This window comes from Cottoperca gobio, chromosome 9, assembly GCF_900634415.1.
Source record: "Cottoperca gobio chromosome 9, fCotGob3.1, whole genome shotgun sequence".
Lineage (NCBI taxonomy): Eukaryota > Metazoa > Chordata > Actinopteri > Perciformes > Bovichtidae > Cottoperca > Cottoperca gobio.
Genome location: NC_041363.1, coordinates 1,914,518 through 1,932,413, shown reverse-complemented (window position 1 = coordinate 1,932,413; position 17,896 = coordinate 1,914,518). Strand labels below are relative to the sequence as shown.

The 17,896-nt window shown below is 39.1% G+C and overlaps 3 protein-coding genes across 4 annotated transcripts in view; 2 read left to right on the top strand and 1 right to left on the bottom strand.

The window, feature by feature from the left end:
• Positions 1-2,538: 2,538 nt before the first annotated feature.
• Positions 2,539-13,474, top strand: LOC115014051 (mothers against decapentaplegic homolog 2). 2 transcript variants are annotated; one of them, XM_029440696.1, is made up of 11 exons: positions 2,539-2,731; positions 4,872-5,282; positions 7,018-7,107; positions 7,328-7,521; positions 7,878-8,012; positions 8,170-8,244; positions 8,858-8,911; positions 9,386-9,619; positions 9,707-9,844; positions 10,589-10,733; positions 11,266-13,474. In XM_029440696.1, the coding sequence occupies exons 2-11, from the start codon at positions 5,047-5,049 to the stop codon at positions 11,387-11,389; spliced, it is 1,425 nt and encodes a 474-aa protein (XP_029296556.1). In that variant the 5' UTR covers positions 2,539-2,731; positions 4,872-5,046; the 3' UTR covers positions 11,390-13,474. The 2 variants fall into 2 exon arrangements, with proteins under 2 accessions (XP_029296556.1, XP_029296557.1); XM_029440697.1 differs by having other exon boundaries at positions 2,540-2,731; positions 9,407-9,619.
• A 740-nt stretch (positions 13,475-14,214) lies between these two features.
• On the top strand, positions 14,215-16,143 carry LOC115014078 (immediate early response 3-interacting protein 1-like). The gene is given in 4 exon segments (XM_029440729.1): positions 14,215-14,379; positions 15,653-15,754; positions 15,890-15,912; positions 15,914-16,143. Coding segments are annotated over 4 exon segments (249 nt in total). The 5' UTR covers positions 14,215-14,288; the 3' UTR covers positions 15,947-16,143.
• Positions 16,144-17,747: 1,604 nt separating this feature from the next.
• The window catches only part of LOC115013500 (nucleolysin TIA-1-like), a 7,050-nt gene continuing 6,901 nt past the window's right edge, over positions 17,748-17,896 (bottom strand). The window contains exon 11 of the mRNA XM_029439845.1: positions 17,748-17,786. Within this exon, the coding sequence (XP_029295705.1) occupies positions 17,748-17,786 (39 nt within the window). The remainder of the gene's footprint in view (positions 17,787-17,896) is intronic.

Genomic DNA, 17,896 nt, shown 5'->3' with positions numbered 1-17,896 from the left:
TCCCCTCACCTATGGTCATGAAGGTCATGACCAAAAGAACGAGATCACGGGTACAAGCGGCCGAAATGTGTTTTCTCAGACGGGTGGCGTCTCCCTTAGAGATAGGGTGAGAAGCTCAGCCATCAGGAGAGACTCGGAGTAGAGCCGCTGCTCCTTTGCGTTGAAAGGATCCAGTTGAGGTGGTTCATCTAGTGAGGAGCCACCTGGGCGCCTCCCTAGGGAGGTGTTCCAGGCACGTCCAGCTGGGAGGAGACCCCGGGGAAGACCCAGGACTCGGTGGAGAGATTATATCTCCTCACTGGGAACACCTCGGGATCCCCCAGTCGGAGCTGGAGGATGTGGCCCGGAGAAGGGAAGATTGGGGTTCCTTACTGGAGCTGCTGCCCCCGCGACCCGACCCCGAATAAGAGGTAGACGATGGATGGATGGATAATACAGTAAGACATTTAAAACATTATATTATGCTAAATTATACAAACACATGACATTTTACTATAAATAATAGAGTAAACTGGAGGAAATGCAACCCTGTTACTCTAATTATAGTAACAGGTTGCAAATCAATGTTAATTTTAGCTTTTACCTCAGGAATCAATGCCAGCTGCACAATGTAATGCTACTATCAAGGAATGGACACACTTAGATATTGAACTAAAGAAAAATATGTTTGAAATTAACTTGTTTTAGTCTCATAATGTGAGTAACAGGGTTGCGTTTGTGTGAGTGCCACACTCCATCAAGAGTGAAAGATTGGAAATATATAAAGAATAAAAGGGACGACTTACCTTTGGTCTACCCATGGTGGTAGCACATGACTTGCTGATGTCATTTCCTCTGTGTCATGTGACTAACAGCTTTTTCACTTCCTCTGCCAAGCTCAAAGGGTTTCGTAACAGGGTAGCGCGCATGTTGTGGTACACACTTTCAATGTAAAATTACTTATTATTATTTAAATATGTTTATGATTTAACAAATTGATTTTACCAATACAAGAGACAAATATTAATAGAATAATACCATAAAAAGTAAATAAAAACCCTATTTTAAATGTTATATTTGACATGCCAAGAAGCTGGGACTTTTAGGGGTGTTCGAGCGCTATTTGATATTTTAAATAATATTTTGAAAGAACTTTTTCTGCAACTTTATATACATTTTGTCTAAAGAAAAGTATATTTAACACAACAAGTGCATGGTTTAGTTTTTTGGGCATGGATTATTAGATTATACATTGGGGATAAATTAATCGAAATGATATATAAAAAGTAAGATCAATTAAAATAAAGGAATTATTTGGTGACAATATCTTTGAGTACATTTTATTTATTGACATGAATGTCTTACCTGCTTTGACTCTGTGGTGGCATCTGCTATGTTTTATGGAGGGGTCTGCTGGGGCAGCAGCATCTCGGCTGCTGACAGGAAGAGACTGAACAGACTGGTGAAGAAGGCCAGCTCTGTCCTGGGGAGCCCTCTGGACACTGTGGAGGTGGTGGGAGACAGGAGAATGACGGCCAAGCTGTCCTCTCTATTGGACAACATGTCCCCCCCCCTCCATGACACTTTGTCCGCACTGTGCAGCTCTTTCAGCGACAGGCTGCTTCACCCGCGGTGTCTCACAGAGAGATACCGGAGGTCCTTTCTCCCTGCAGCGGTCAGACTGCACCATCACCACGGCCCCTGGTAGACCACCACACCAAGACAAGTCTGTTCCAACAGTGTGCAATTATCAATGCCTTGTGCAATATTCACTCCTACACATTTTACTGTACTTATATTACTTATATTACTGTATTTTTATTCTATTTAACTGTTACTCGTCTCTTGCTGTAACAACGTAAATTTCCCCGTCGTGGGACAAATAAAGGATTTCTGATTCCGATTCTGAATCTGATTATTATTTGCACATTTTACAGAATAACATTAAAATTAAATTTAAAAATACTGAAAACATAACAAAAACCTGCTTTTGATTATATTGTTTTGTTTGATTTATACTGTATGAAAAAAGTGAGTCAATAAATAAAAAGTAAAATAATAACAACTACTTAAAAGATGGGGTTGAGTTGAGTAGTTTAGCTTTATGAATGTGACATTTCCCTAATAAGATAAAAAATAACAAGGTTAAAAATAGAACATAAACTGTTATCAAAATACCTGATGTATTTTTATTGAAAAAAACATTAAAATGTCCAAACATTTCAGACATTCAACAACTCAGCATATGAATTTAAATAAACAAATTGAACATTCTATCAAATTATAAGAAAAAAGGAAACATTATTGTTCTTTATACGTGTCATCATACCATTTGACAAATGTATCACTTTGTTTGGTATTTAAAAGTTTGTTGTTTTATATTTATGTACGTTAAAAGTACCATAATCAACAAGTTTACCATGAATTCCAAAATACGTGATATATGAACAGTAATGATTGTCAAGGGTATCAGCCAATTGCCAGAGTTTGTGTTTTTATAATCCTCCAATCAGTTGTTGAGTAGGAGGGATTAGGAGCTCGTGTGGATCCATCATGTTTGTGTTGTTGTTCCGGTCTACCTAACTAGCAAACTAGCGCCAGTAGCACTGGTAGCAACATGAGAAGAGCCAACAAGCCTTGTGAAAATTAGCTGCAGTCCTGAACACTTCACTCATCTTTATGTCAACAACGTGTTTACAGGGCTGTGCACATCCTTTTATCAAAAAACGGAGCTTTGGACTTTAAAACTGGGGTAACTATTGAAATGTTTTTAGCTGTTTTTCTGGACTTTGCGTGTTGTTTGTGAGAGATGTGGTCCGTTAGCCAGCGGGAGCCAGTTTGGAAGAGTTCGTCCAAGATGCTAACTCATTTTTGGGGCCGTTCAATAAAAGTCACAAACATTCAAAATCAACGTTGAAATGAAACATTACAAGGTTTACATTCACGCATTGCCATGTTGTGTTAGCAGATGAATGATAGCCGGGTGAACTGGCGTTAGGTAGCAAAGTAGCGCGGTTTCACTGTTGCGCATAGGAGGTTTTTTTGTGGATCACAACAAAAGGATTTTTGATAACAAGCTGGCAGCTAGCTCAGTTAAGCTAGCTAACATTAGCTGACCTAGCTAGATGAGCACTTCTCCTTGAATAGCCTTTAACCTGCTTTGTTACGTTAACCAAAGTTGTTCGCTTTTCGTTTTTTTGCTTAGACTATTTCAGCATTTTGCTGCTAAATACAAGCTAACGTGGGTGAACTTATTGTTGTGATTTGAGTCCAGCAGGCCCCCCCAGGTAGCTAGCAGCCGGCCTTCCCAAGCCAGTTGGTGTTAGCACTGGGAGGCCTGTCACAAAATACTCTCCTTGTTTACTAGATGGTGTTCACTGTGTTGTTCATTGTGTTATAGAGGAGCTGTGATTGCCTCTGTGGGCGGGATGCGACAGTAGGAGGCACACCCCGGGTGTTAACTTTATTAGTTTGCATGCTAGCTAGCTTGGATGTCGAGCAGTGTTTGTAACAAGCTAACGTCAAGTGGACATCTCTGCTTGTTCAACTCACCAAATGCTTAACTTCACAAAAGAGGCAGTTATGTAACGTTAGCGAAGCTGTCAAAACAATCTTAGATTGTAGTTTCGTTGAGTAATAAGCTACCTCCTATTTGCCTTTTCATTGTTTTGATGATGGTTGTTTTTCTGGACCATGTTTTGTTTGTCAGGGCAAGAAATTAGCACCATTTACCACCAAATGCTGGTGAAATATGCAAGTGGCAAGTAGATTTAGCAGCCAAACAACAATGCTAATCTATTGAATAGGACTGTCTTTGACTAAATAAATTCTTAGTGGACTGGCACTCATAGGATTTTGTCAACTTATCAGGTAATTAATCGACACATCTGTAAACTTGAGTTTTCTGCAAAGAATCATGCAAAAGCACCACTTTGAATATTGTTCACGAGAGATGTGCTCATAAGTTTCTTGGAAATAGGTCATTCAGCATGAAAAAAACCTTTAAATAAAAACTAATGGATGAAAATAAATCTTAGTTCACTAAGAGGGGGAACCACTGATGGTTTTCTGTACCATCAGTGTTTGCAATCAAGCACCAAATTACAATTTACAATTTACAAACCAAATGCTGGTAAAATATGAAAATGTCTAATATAATAATAATAATAATAATCTGTATTTGTAGAGCACCTTTCATACAAGAATTGCAGCCCAAAGGGCTTCACAGCAAAAACGTAACAATTAGTACAAGATGAGACAGATTAAGATAATTTACAGAACAATAATCACAGTGTTGATGTAAATGAGTCTGAAGCACTATTATCAAAATATCAGAATTAAAATAATATAAAATAGCAGAATTAAAATAATATAAAATAGCAGAATTAAAATAGTATAAAATAGCAGAATTAAAATAATATAAAATAGCAGAATTAAAATAGTATAAAATAGCAGAATTAAAATAATATAAAATAGCAGAATTAAAATAGTATAAAATAGCAGAATTAAAATAATATAAAATAGCAGAATTAAAATAATATAAAATAGCAGAATTAAAATAATAGAATTAAAATAATATAAAATAGCAGAATTAAAATAATATAAAATAGCAGAATTAAAATAGTATAAAACTACATTGGAGATCATGCCTAGTTTCCCTATCTGTGCCGTACTTAAAGACCCTTAACAAAATCACATTCATCACACCATTTAAACTATCAGAGCCATGTTTTGAAAGCATGAGCTCAACATGTACATCACTCGCCAGCCAGAAAACGATGGTAATCTATTGAGTTGCTGGTAAAATTTGAACATTCATTAGCCATTTGGCCGATGGACAAAAAAATAAATGCTGCACCCTGTTAACAATGTACTTTGTACTTTCTCCCAAGGTGTCCATCTCTTTTGAGTATATCCTGCTAGCACTGGCTTCCACACTGTGACTCACTGGTCACTAGAGGGGCCCCGTCAGAGCAAGGGCCCACACTGTAGCTCCAGGTCCTTTCTGTCTGTGTGTGTGAGAGCTTGTGTTGAGTGCTCTGGAGACTCCCGGCTTGTCCAGCTAAGATGTCCTCCATCTTGCCGTTCACCCCTCCTGTGGTGAAAAGGCTGTTGGGCTGGAAGAAGTCGACTACCGGCCCGGGCGGAGCAGGCGGCGGAGAGCACAACGGGCAAGAGGAGAAATGGTGCGAGAAGGCCGTGAAGAGCTTAGTGAAGAAGCTAAAGAAGACAGGCCAGCTAGATGAGCTGGAGAAAGCGATCACCACACAGAACTGCAACACCAAGTGTGTCACCATCCCCAGGTATACTGCCCAACACTTGATCTCTGTTCAACAGCTGTTACACATGTCTCTGCAAGTGTGCTTCGTTGGTACTTCTGCGTAATATACAACCATGAACCCTTGATCCAATGGCAGATTCTGACCTTGCTCTTCTCTTTTCTAAAATTCTGTTTCTGTAATTTCCCTTTAATTATTATTAAACATTTAGGGATGTAGAACATGTATGATGTAAGAATCCGAAACATTAAAAGGGTGAGAGAGAAAGATGTCCTCTTTATCAGCACGCCAGCCTTGATGGGCCAGACGCGCGTTCAGTGGGAACACTGTGTTAAAGGGTTCATTCCTCACAGATGTTCCGCTGAGTACCACGTCAGATGTTTGTATGTCTATAGATAGCTGGCTGGTTGTTATCGTCTGAGAATTGTTCTTGGCCTCACTGTTGTGTTTGTAGAGATACAGTGGCTGGCTCGCTCTGAATGAAAGGATTTCTTGCAGAGGGCTGGACTTGTAGAGGATATCTACATGAGAGAGGATGGGTTACAAAAACTAAATAATGCCAGATTTGGGCATTGCCATGTTGGCACATTTTGATTGGGACTAAGGAGCTCGTATTCCCTGCTTGCCAATCTTGCAGGTCCCCATTTAACGCGTAGTACGGCTTTACTGAATGTCATTTTCTTACCAATGTTTCTATTGAGATTTTGGAATGAAGCTTTTAATGCGTGTCGTCATATTGTATGCAGTAAAACAAAAACATCCTCAATTTGAATAAAGTAGTGAATCGGATTGAACATCTTTTCCTATTAAATCGACTTTCTTTAATGAATAAGACCCGTCAGTGCGCGTCTCGCTAACACGGTGAAGCTTGTTTCTGAGTCTAAACGCCAACAAATATGAACTGAAGCAGAATATTTGTCAGATAAAAACATGTCCATTACACATTTTAAACGATTACATCCTTATTTCTTCGTTATTGGAATTGTTTGGATCACACAAGTCTGAAACAGCCACCACTGTAATGTGTAATACTAATAATATTAGTGTCTCTTCTTCTTTATCGGACACCGTGCACAGAATGAATAGACATGAATAGAAGATGAACGTAAAGGAGTGAAGCTACATTTAGATCAAACACTGCAGTGAAAGAAGCCGTCGACTTGAACAAGCTGCTGCGGCTGGCTCTTTGTCATGAACAGACGAGTAGATGAGATCCCAGCAGACTAATCCAGTCGTGTACATGTTGTTGTGTATCTGTAGCCTTTAACACGTAGAACTTGTTGTTAATTATTCAGAAGAACTTCTCATTTGTCCTCATTCCAAGTTGTTAAGTTCTCAGTTTTTGTCAATTTTCTTGTGAATGTTTCGTCTGAAAATTGCATTTGGTTCTCTCCGTCTTGTGTGCCATCGTGTGTCTTCAGTGTCCGTTTGAATGTTTCCAGATGAGTTCTGATGTAACGACTGCAGTGACGAAGTGTAAAATGGTTAATGCCGCTGGTTAGAATGATCTTTGTCTCACTCACTGTGTGTTAGAAGATTCCACGTTTTTGTTTTCCTTAATTCTGTCAAAAAGGCTTCTCTTATTCGAAACTCCCATCTTTCATTTCTGCTGCTTGAAAAAGGAATTTATGTCTTTATTTTGCTTAGTCTGTAATAAAAGAGGCCTTTTAATGTTCACATTACTCATACTGATATTTCTGAATGAGCCATGTTTATCATTTGTTTTTTGTTTTTGTTTTGTTGTTTTCTCTGTGCACAGCAATTGCTCTGAAATATGGGGACTGAGTACACCAAATACGATAGAACAGTGGGATACATCAGGCCTATACAGCTACCCTGACCAGACCAGGTGACTATCCTCAACTATTGTATGGTGTTGCGTACAACTTTAATGTGGGAGAGTTGTCATTACAATGTTTGAGGTGACGGACACTGAGAGCGTCTTTGTTTCTCGTTCTCGTCTCCAATCCATTTCCATTTCCCTCCCCTACCTGGCCATATCACCCCCCCCTCTCCCCCGTGTGCCTTCCACCCATCTCACCACCATTTCCTGTTTGCCGTCCAATCAGATCCCTGGATGGTCGCCTGCAGGTCTCCCACAGGAAGGGGCTTCCTCATGTTATCTACTGTCGCTTGTGGCGATGGCCGGACCTTCACAGCCACCACGAGCTGCGTGCCATCGAGGCCTGTGAGTACGCCTTCCACCTCAAGAAGGATGAGGTCTGCATCAACCCGTACCACTACCAGAGGGTGGAGACCCCAGGTGAGAGGACTCCACTTGTTGCCTAAACGTGCACATCTCTTGGTATTAATTACTATACAGAACAAACTACATTTAGCATTTATAAGGACATCAACAGAGAGCGTGCGCTCACTTTTCACACAAACAACGTGAAGAGAAGATCAAACGCATCGCCATGTCTGTAGTCGGATAGCTTAGCTTAGCATAACGACGGGAAACGTCGTGTTTCACATCCAACTCTCGGCAAGAAAGCAAATGCGTCTCCCAAAATGTCAAACTATTCCTTAAGAGTTTCTGGGTTATTAAGTTTCACTCGTGTTTGATTGTCTTATTGCTGTTAATGAAACTCGTCTAACTCATCTCTTGTGACGGTGCAGTGCTGCCTCCTGTTCTTGTGCCAAGACACTCAGAAATCCTGCCAGAGCTGCCACCTCTGGATGACTACACTCATTCCATACCTGAGAACACAAACTTCCCTGCAGGAATCGAACCTCCGAACAACTATATACCAGGTGAGTCTGTCCGGGACAAACCGCTCACTGTAGCCGCAGATGAACTTGATTACGATGAGCTTTTTATTTAAACACTTTCTATAGGAACGATTCTCTCTGAAGCTTTTTGATCTAAATGTTTATGATGGTTTATTTTCTCCCCTCGTCATTGGAACAGAAACGCCTCCACCAGGCTACATCAGTGAGGATGGGGAGGCCAGCGATCAACAGATGAATCAGAGTATGGAAACAGGTAAACGAGACGAGCGACTCCTTCTCCTTCCTTCAACCTCCACAGAGTCAGGGAGTCAATGTGATGAAGATCGGTGATGAACAATCAGCAACACAACAGCTGACAAAATTCAGAAAAGAGGTTTTAAGTTTTAGAGACCAGATTTGGAATGAACTGTTTTATAAAAGGTATATTTATATTGTTCTGACTACTCTGCGTTAGAAGATAATCTTGGATCAAAGATGGACGACAATACCTAATAGTTTGCACAGAGACGTTGCAGCTCTGTGAATTAATGGGATCCAAAGCTGCTGTTACAAATCAATGTATATTAAAAGAATTAGGCCATTTTGATCCTGCACAACGTTCTAACTTTCCTTAAATTCTCCTTTTCTTTGTGTATATGTGCACAAAAACTAAACCAATCTTTAAAAACCAAACGCTTTCACCTGGCACTGTTAATGATGCAGCAGCAGATACTTGTTGTTTTAGACTTCATGCATTTAGTGCAATCAAAAGTTAGAGTTCAATCTGTTTGATCTCATCAAAGCAGGATGTAGGATGTGCATACGTCCCCTTCTGCTGCTCTCCTGTGAACCCGAACATGTCAATGACTTCCTGTTTCCTTTGTCAGGTTCTCCAGCAGAGCTCTCCCCCAGCACTCTGTCTCCTGTCAATCACAGCATGGGTAAGATGCAAAACAATACAGTACAATCAAGCAAACTATATATTAATACAGTACAGGTTGGTACAAGGGCCGATTTTATAAAAAGGGAAGCTTTAGATTTGGAGCGAGATGATTCTCCCAGTTCTCGTCCTCCTCACCAACACATGCTGTGGCGCTTCATAGCGTTCGCAGCTGCTCTTCTCGAGACACCACGGCCACCGGAGAAACAACAAAACCAAAACATGGAGCCATGAAGCGGCTTTTGTGTTTAACAAAAGTCAAAAAGTTTGTTCCCGATTTAACTGGTGAAATAAACTTACATTTTAAATTTGACAATACGGCCTTTAGTGTGTGTGTGTGTGTGTGTGTGTGTGTGTGTGTGTGTGTGTGTGTGTATGTAATGTGTTTAGATTATATACACACATCTTCCTTCTTTTCATCCGCTTATAATCAAATATAATCAAAAGTGTTTTATCAAATTGTGATACACTTTAGTGACCTGCTCCTCCACTGCAGACCTGCAGCCGGTGACCTACTCTGAGCCAGCCTTCTGGTGCTCTATAGCCTATTACGAGCTGAACCAGCGCGTGGGGGAGACGTTCCACGCCTCGCAGCCCTCGCTGACAGTGGACGGATTCACAGATCCATCAAACTCTGAGCGTTTCTGCCTGGGCCTGCTGTCTAATGTCAACAGGAACGCCACTGTGGAGATGACCCGGAGGCACATAGGTACGGCACAGACACCGATCGAGTCCTACATATCGAGACGTCTTGTTCATGTCTCGTGTTCTAGCTTCAGTCTGTCTGTGTTCACAGGAAGAGGAGTTAGACTCTACTACATTGGAGGCGAGGTATTCGCTGAGTGCCTGAGTGATAGCGCCATCTTTGTCCAGAGTCCAAACTGCAACCAGCGGTATGGCTGGCATCCAGCAACAGTGTGTAAAATTCCTCCAGGTAAGATGCTGAAGATGTCACTTGTGTAGCAATTAGGAATCGAAATGAACGCGCTAATTCGACAGCCCTAGTGTGTCTGTGTGTGTCTGTGTGTGTGTGTCTGTCTGTCTGTCTATCTGTCTACATGCTGTTGGCTTGAAAGGTGTCTCTGAAAACGTTGTACTTTGCTCCTTTGTGGTGGATCACCAGAGCAGTGGCAAAGTGCAGCCATGCAGTGTCTTTTTGCAGCTAATCAGTAAACAGTCCTGTGACTCCAGGGACATTTTGACCTCTGTTACAAAGAGCTGCTCTCCTGAAACACATGAACATGCCTCCCGGGCGCAGAAAAATGTAATTAGTTGCAGCTGCCTGGTGTGCGTTCAGTGAAATGGGGACCCAGAGTCATAGCAAAAGAAAATGTACCAAACGTATCACAGGGAATTCTGTTCCGTCTTGGCTCGAGCTTCACCCTTCCACCAAGTTTCATGATAATCGGGCCTGTAGTCTTTCTGTAATCCTGCGGACAGACGGACAAACCGAGCTGAAAGCAGAGGTTGTATGTGATGAGTTAAATCACTGATTGGCCGGGAGGAATAGTCAGAGCTCACCTACTGGTTCCGGTGCTGACTCGGCATGCTCCTGCGACCCACCCGGCACCGGTTGAGGCCAACGATGCCGAAGACGGCACAGAAATAATTAACCACAGGTGCAGAATAACACCGCTGCCACGCAAAGGCCATGTTCACCTCTTTGTTCCTTCTTTAGGTTGTAATCTGAAAATCTTCAACAACCAGGAGTTCGCGGCGCTGCTGGCTCAGTCGGTGAACCAGGGCTTTGAGGCGGTTTACCAGCTCACCCGGATGTGCACCATCCGCATGAGCTTTGTCAAAGGCTGGGGAGCCGAGTACAGGTGAGTCCCAGCCGCTTCGTTCACACGCTACCTGTGGCTCAGCTTCGGATCAGACGTGGAACATTAATGTGAAACTTATAGTAGCATAGCATAGCATATAGCACAGAAGGATTATATAATATGGTTTTTAAATAAAGCTTCAAGTTTATCACTCGAGCAAACTTTTATTTGTTTAGTGCCTTTCGTAAAGGTTGGCAGAACAGACAAAAACAATTAAACCGTGTAATTAAAATAAACTAAAAGCTATTTAATATATCTTATTTCAAACGTTAAAAAGATTATGTAATAAAACTAAAATAAATAACGCTACGTATGATAATAGTAGTAAACGTTGTGAGATAAAAACTAGATTCATAAAACAATAAGATCAGTGAATACTAAAATTTAATTAAATGTTACAACTAAATACTAAAATAAATTCCCCACTTAAATAGAATAACGTGCAGAAATATCTACGAGCCGTTCTTTATCCATGAAGATGTTTTATGTTGACAGTTCCAGCGGACATTAAAACTACGCTTTTGTCTTGCAGGCGGCAGACCGTCACCAGCACTCCTTGCTGGATCGAGCTGCACTTGAACGGCCCCCTGCAGTGGCTGGACAAGGTTCTGACCCAGATGGGTTCCCCGTCTGCTCGCTGCTCCAGTATGTCCTAAACAGCTAAAGAAACGCCCCAAAAAAACCCGCAGCCCATTTACCTGATCATTAAATTTGTGAGTCCTTTCATGAAACAAAAGGAACCCCCACAGAACGAACCTTCTGTAACATTCATAGTATTTGTGGCCCAGTTCCACAGCCCTCTGCAAACGTACACACAAGAACAAACGCACCTACACTGTTGCACTCACACACATACAGACTTTTCAGTAAAAAAAAAAAGAAAAGAAAATTTGGCACTTTGTTACCCATCTATGTCATGCACCTTGTTAAATTGCTTTTCCCCAAATCCTTAATATTAGATCTATTTGTGGTACAAATAAAATGTATATTGGTTTTTAGTCCAGGAAGTAGGGGAAATACCAAAAATATCTGTGAATAGTTTCTCAGTATTGAAGATTGCTTGTATGAGTAACAAGCTTGAATGCTAAAATGATTTTTTGTTCCAGCCCACCCCAACCATTGTTCTGAACCTAAGTTTACTTTTCTCTGGGAAACGTGGCCCCATCTTTTGTCAGGGGGGGGGGGGGGAGGTGGCTCTTGGTGAAGAAACGATGGCCTTGGTGGCCGTTCTCCTCTGAAGGAAACGCCACAGTGTGTTTATGGAAATGAAATTGACTTTGCCGGGATGGCCCTTTTTGTAACTCGACGTGTGTCGTTATAAGACATGCTTCTTAATGGACAAATAGGAATGTTAGTTTAAAAGATAAAAAGTAATTCCAAAAAAAACCAAACGAACTGCAAACTCGATCTGGATGTAGTTTATTTCTTTGTCATTATATGGCACTCTACATGTCCTTGATTTAGTTGATTTACACCCCCGCTGAACAGCCTGGCATGGAAGCTAAGAGATGTCGGCCAGGCTTCGCCAGGTGAGCTGGGCAGGGACCAGAGAATATCAGCTGTTATCGAAAGCTTTCCTCTCTTTGACTCGACCCTGGGAGTCCTGGGGCTCTCCGAGGTGACGCAGTAAACGCCTCACCGGGAGAAATTGAAGGTATCAATGAATTCATTCTGTTTTTAGCCTATATCCCCATTGTTTTGCTACTTTTTTGTATTCTCATGTATTTTTATATATAAATATACTTAAAATTTTCTGTCGTTCACTTTTTATTAAAGTAATATTTTCAAGACCACAGCTGTTTCTAAAGTGACATGGAGGGCATGGATCATTCCTTCGTTTTACCCCCCAAAAAAGTTTTAATTCATTTGCAATTGCAGCTCTTTGTCTTGGTAAAGAAACAACACAAAGCCCCCCATGATGTGTTTCTATCCTTTTTGTCTGGTGCATTTAAAGTACACAAAACCCTTAAATCTACGTTCCTGTAATGATTCCAGAGGCATGTAAAGCTTTGTAATGGCCATTCATTCAGTCATCTCTTCACCTTTTTCTTTTTAAACACACGTGACCTCTTGAAGCCTTTTGGTGCTCAGTCAAGCGGGTTAAGGTCAACCGGATACAATTGGCTTTTTAAAATGTTACAGAAACGGGAGGAGAGCGGTTTTTCTTCCACGAGCAAAGAAGAGCCGATGTGCCTGCACACGAGGACATTCTGTGTTGATGTGTGTATTGTATTTGTTCTGTCTATAAAATACAGTAATTATTAGCTTCAACTCTGCCATTATTGTCATTACGTGGCTGTTGCGAGTTTAACATGTCCCCCCCCTCCCCCCCTTCTTTTCGATGTAAATGTGTTTACCTTATGGCACTAGTGATTGTACTTTAAGTGCACCTAGTGGAGTTTGGATTTGGGGAACTGAACCATGTGTTAGGGTCCAGTGTTACATTGTTTTTATCTTCGGCCTACAACATATGAATGTGAAAAAAAATACATTACAAAAACTGACGTGGACCAGACGTACATATACATAACAGTAGTACAGTATGTGTGTATTTAACAGTAATCCTTTTTGCAAAGCAGTCAGTACAGTAGATGTCGCAGTTGTTTTACCAGTAGAGGGCGGTATTGATAGAGCAGTTTTTTGTTTGTTTTTTTGTTTTGTTTTCTGACCATAAGCTTCTCAGGCGTGTGGCATATTATGCAGACTTCATAAAACACTAATAAAGATTTTTATTCTCATGATTCTGTCTGTTATGTGTCTGTGTTTGTAGCTATTAAGGATATTTAATGTGCAACATAAATGTGAATTGTGTGTAATACCACAATTGATATAAAGACCCAAGAGTATACATAACATGTACGTAAACAAATAATTTACATACAGTATAATGTGCACATGTATCATATGCACGCTGAACAAGCAAATGCATAACTGAAAGAGTTAACCACAAATATTTATAAGCACTTGTTTTCTCGAGGAGCTTTGACCAGAAGATAATATTTTTTAAATTGTTTAAATGTTTGCCGTGTAGTTCAGGTACCAGGGACGTGCACAAGGCCGGGCTAAAGTTGCCCAAGTAAAAGCCCATTTGCTCTCTTTGACCAACAATAATGCCCCTCTGGAGGGAATAATAACAGTTTTATTTTTGGTGTTACATACATACAAGTAGTTCATATTTGCTACATTTAGACCAAGTTTTATAAGCTCTTTGTATGTTTTTTTTATATAAAAAAAAGTTACAATATTTCCCTCTGTACTATAGTGTAGTAATAGTATTAGGCATGGAAAAAAAATACTCATTAAGTACCACAAAATGTTACTTTAAGTACTACATTTAACCCCTCCTAGTATTAGACGTTAGCCCTTATTCTGAAGTTCCTAGCTCTACTAAAAGAAAAACAAACTTTACCAAATGGAGATTAAACATTACATCCCTGTGAGTTGTACAAAAAGCGCAAACTGTCATTAGAGTTGACCCTTCTTAGCCACCGTAGGCTTCGTCAGAAGTAAATACTGCCTGCTAGCTTCCAGCTAGCTAGCTACCTATAAAGAAACATGGCTTTTACTTTGTATTCACTCATTCAAGCAGCAATTCTGTGCGTCAATGCTGTCGCTGTATTGCACGAAGAAAGATTTCTGAGTAAAAGTAAGTGAGTGCCGTTTCAATTGTACGCGACGGTTAAGAGTTAGATGTCATGTGAAATTCGAAATAGCTAAGCTAATGCTAAGTAGCTAGTATCTTAACGGCTAGAACAATTAAAAACATTAAACATTGGGGATTCATAGTTACTTAATGTTCCTGTACCCGCCTCTAAATACAGACTATAAGTGTGGGTTTAAAACTAATTCATGTTTTCCACCATTTCCTATTTTTAACAACTTTATTAACAAAACCAATGTACAACAGACAGGCTGAACAACATGCTGATATAACAACAAATGTATAAGAAATACAATGAAGACAATTTCCTAATTGTCTTTTTAAATTAAGGATTACTTATTTTTTTACTGAGATAATAAGATTACTTAGCAGTGGTGGAAGAAGAATTCAGATCAAGTAAAAGTAGTCATTCATTCAAAAATATATATAATAAAAGTATAATTAAAGTTAAAGGTTTTAGCAAATATTACACATTGAGACATAAATTAAAAGTAAAAGTCTTGCATTCAAACTCTTGTTTGAGTAAAAGTACAAAGGTATAAGCTTAAGAATATACTTAAAGTAAAACATTAATTATGCAGAATGAATTGCCCGTTACAGAATAATATATATTATATTCCTGGATTATAATTATTGATGCATTAATGTGTTCATGACTTTAATGTTGCAGATGTTAAAGTTGAGGCTCATTTAAGCTACTTTAGATAATGCTGCGTCGATTAATCTATTATATTAATTTATAATTTATTAGTTTAGTTTTCATAATCTGGTTTATTGCCAAATAAGTTTTCATATACAAGGAATTTGTTTTGGTTAAATTGGTGCATAACATAAACATAGTAAGTAATAGAGTAATTACATTGAAAATAAAAGCAAAGAATTGCAAAAACCAAGAAACATAAATAGAAATGAAGATGTACTATAAAAAACATCTGAATTAAAACTGGAGAAGCTGCACAGTTATAGAAGTGCTAGTCACAGTACGAGGTATACAACATTGTTTTATTAATAATCTAATCTGCCATATAACTAGTAACTTAAATTATCAAATAAATGTAATGGATTAAAAAGTAAAATATTTGCGTCCAAAATGTAGTTGAGTGGAAGTATAAAGTAGCATAAAATGGAAACACAAAAGTGTACTTAAGTGCAGTTAATTCTTCCACCAGTGGAACTTAGTCAGAATGTTTTATTCTCTTTTCATAATGAAGCTGCGTTTCTCTCCGTCTGTGTCTGTCGGCGTGTTTCAAACCTGTAGTCGGCTGGGGAGTCGACCAAAGCGTCGGAGGTTTTGGTGACGAACCAGGCGTCAAAGTGCAGATGATGAACCTTGTGCGCTCTGTGAGGACAGTGATGAGAGGTGGGTGTTTACAGACACACACACACACACACACACACACACACACACACACACACACACACACACACACACACCACACACACACACACACACATGCTCCTCTTGGCTCTAAACTACTGTCTTTTTGCTCTGCAGTGCCGTTGATTGCAGTGAATGCAGGTCTGCATAGTGCTGCTGCTTCTGTTTGGATGAGAAGTGAGTGAAGATGGGACAGACCAGGAGAAAAACCTCCACCACCTCAGGAACCCTTCTGCAGAAACATTTCATCCCTTTGTCTCAAAAATGTCTCCTCAATATGAATGTTATCATTTAATATCAATGCATGAGATACTATAAGGCCTGTTTTTTTACAGCACAGTAATTCAAAATCAGTATCTGGTTTATTGCCAAGTTTCGCATACAAGGATTTTGCTGTGGTGTATTGGTGCATAGACAAGAAACTTTATCATATAGAATAGAAGAATATTACAATAAAGATATCTTAAAAAAATAAAGGAAAAGATGAAGGAATGTGCAAGAATAAAGTACATGCATCTATTTATAATAGTTAACTTCCTTCTTCTTTTGAATAGTACATTAAATGCTGAGTCGTACCTATGATTAAAATATTAATATGAAAAAACAAATGTTTTTTAAATTTTTCTGAGAAAAATATATCTGTCACCTGGAAGCCAACTGTAAAATATTTATGATTTCTACACTGAACACATGTAAATGAACTCTTGTATATGTGCTGTGGCTGTTGAAAACAAAGAGTTTTTTAAAACTTTCACTAAGTGTACCAACGCGTTTCATTTCCTGAAAGTCGACGTTTGTGGTTTGTCCCAGCCTGCGCTCCGTACAGTTCACAACGCCATTGATAGCCGTGTGTCCACTTCGTGCTCTCGGTTTACAAGTTACTGATATATTATATATATATATTATATTGTTGTGAGACTGAGTGCTAATGCATTTATTAAACCCGTGTTGCATTGTAATCATTTATGTTTGAGCTGCAATGGCAATGCGCAGAGTTACGTTGTTCCCCGTCGCTCTCTGCGTGTTGTGTGTATTTAGTTTATGTTCACATTTACTGCTCTTACAGGTTGTTGAGAACAAATGTTCTCTACGACGAGAAACTTCCGAGTTTCGTGTATCTTTACATCAAATATGGGAGCAAAGCCTGTCTGGAGGCCGGGCTGCCTGCACACACACACTGCAACCAGCCGGAAGTGGTTTTACACGGTGCTGAACTGCAGGTAAACTATGGAGGGGCCGGAAGGGCCAAAAATAAATAATAATAATAACAAATACAGCACAAATTAAAAGAGCCATTATAAATATTTAATAATGCATGTTCTGCATACAATAGACATAACTAGTTAAACTATATATAATAATAAATTCATCACATTAAAAGATTACATGTATTTGTGTTTTAATAATGTATGTATTGCATATAATAGACATATTAATTTATTTCACTGCATCAAGTTAAACTATATATAAATGAATAAGTACTAATAATAAATATATACATCTCAAATTAAATGAGGAATTAATCATAACTTAATTTCTGTATTTACTAATCTATATATAACATATAAACAGATTTATTAATTTCACTAAATCAAGTTACACTGTAGATAAATGGAGGTATATTTAAATGAATAAATACAATTACAAATAGATAAATTACTGTGTGAATAAATTAATAAATAATAATACATAAGTAAATACTCAAATAAATGTAACTATTATATTTAATGTCTCTTGTAAATTGTGATTTATTTATATATGGTGACAATGAAGCATTAAATTACATACTTATTTATTTATTTATTTAAGTATTTAACTTACTGGAGCTCATTTTGAGTCCAGGAATCACATTGAGTGGTAAAGTAAAAACAAAACTCTTAAAATGAATAAAATCTATTTAGACGATGTAATCGTCTCGATAAATGATTTCATCCCGATTTGAGTCCAGAGATGATGAATTATTATCTTAATGTCTTCAGGCTGCAGACTCCCCTGTTGAGGAGGTTCTGCAGCGCTGCAGGATATGGTTGGGATTATCCGGACACTGAATATCGAGACGTCCCGCTTTGCTTCCCGGAGGTTCTCTGTCGCAGACTGCTGCTGATGGCCCTCACTGATCACAAC

What these genes read in the sequence shown, in the direction of transcription:
- LOC115014051 (XM_029440696.1), top strand. Translation starts at nt 5,047, where the DNA reads ATGTCCTCCATCTTGCCGTTCACCCCTCCTGTGGTGAAAAGGCTGTTG. An exon ending in TCCGAACAACTATATACCAG is followed by an intron (nt 8,013 to 8,169) that starts GTGAGTCTGTCC and finishes TCATTGGAACAG; the next exon opens with AAACGCCTCCACCAGGCTAC. An exon ending in GATGACCCGGAGGCACATAG is followed by an intron (nt 9,620 to 9,706) that starts GTACGGCACAGA and finishes CTGTGTTCACAG; the next exon opens with GAAGAGGAGTTAGACTCTAC.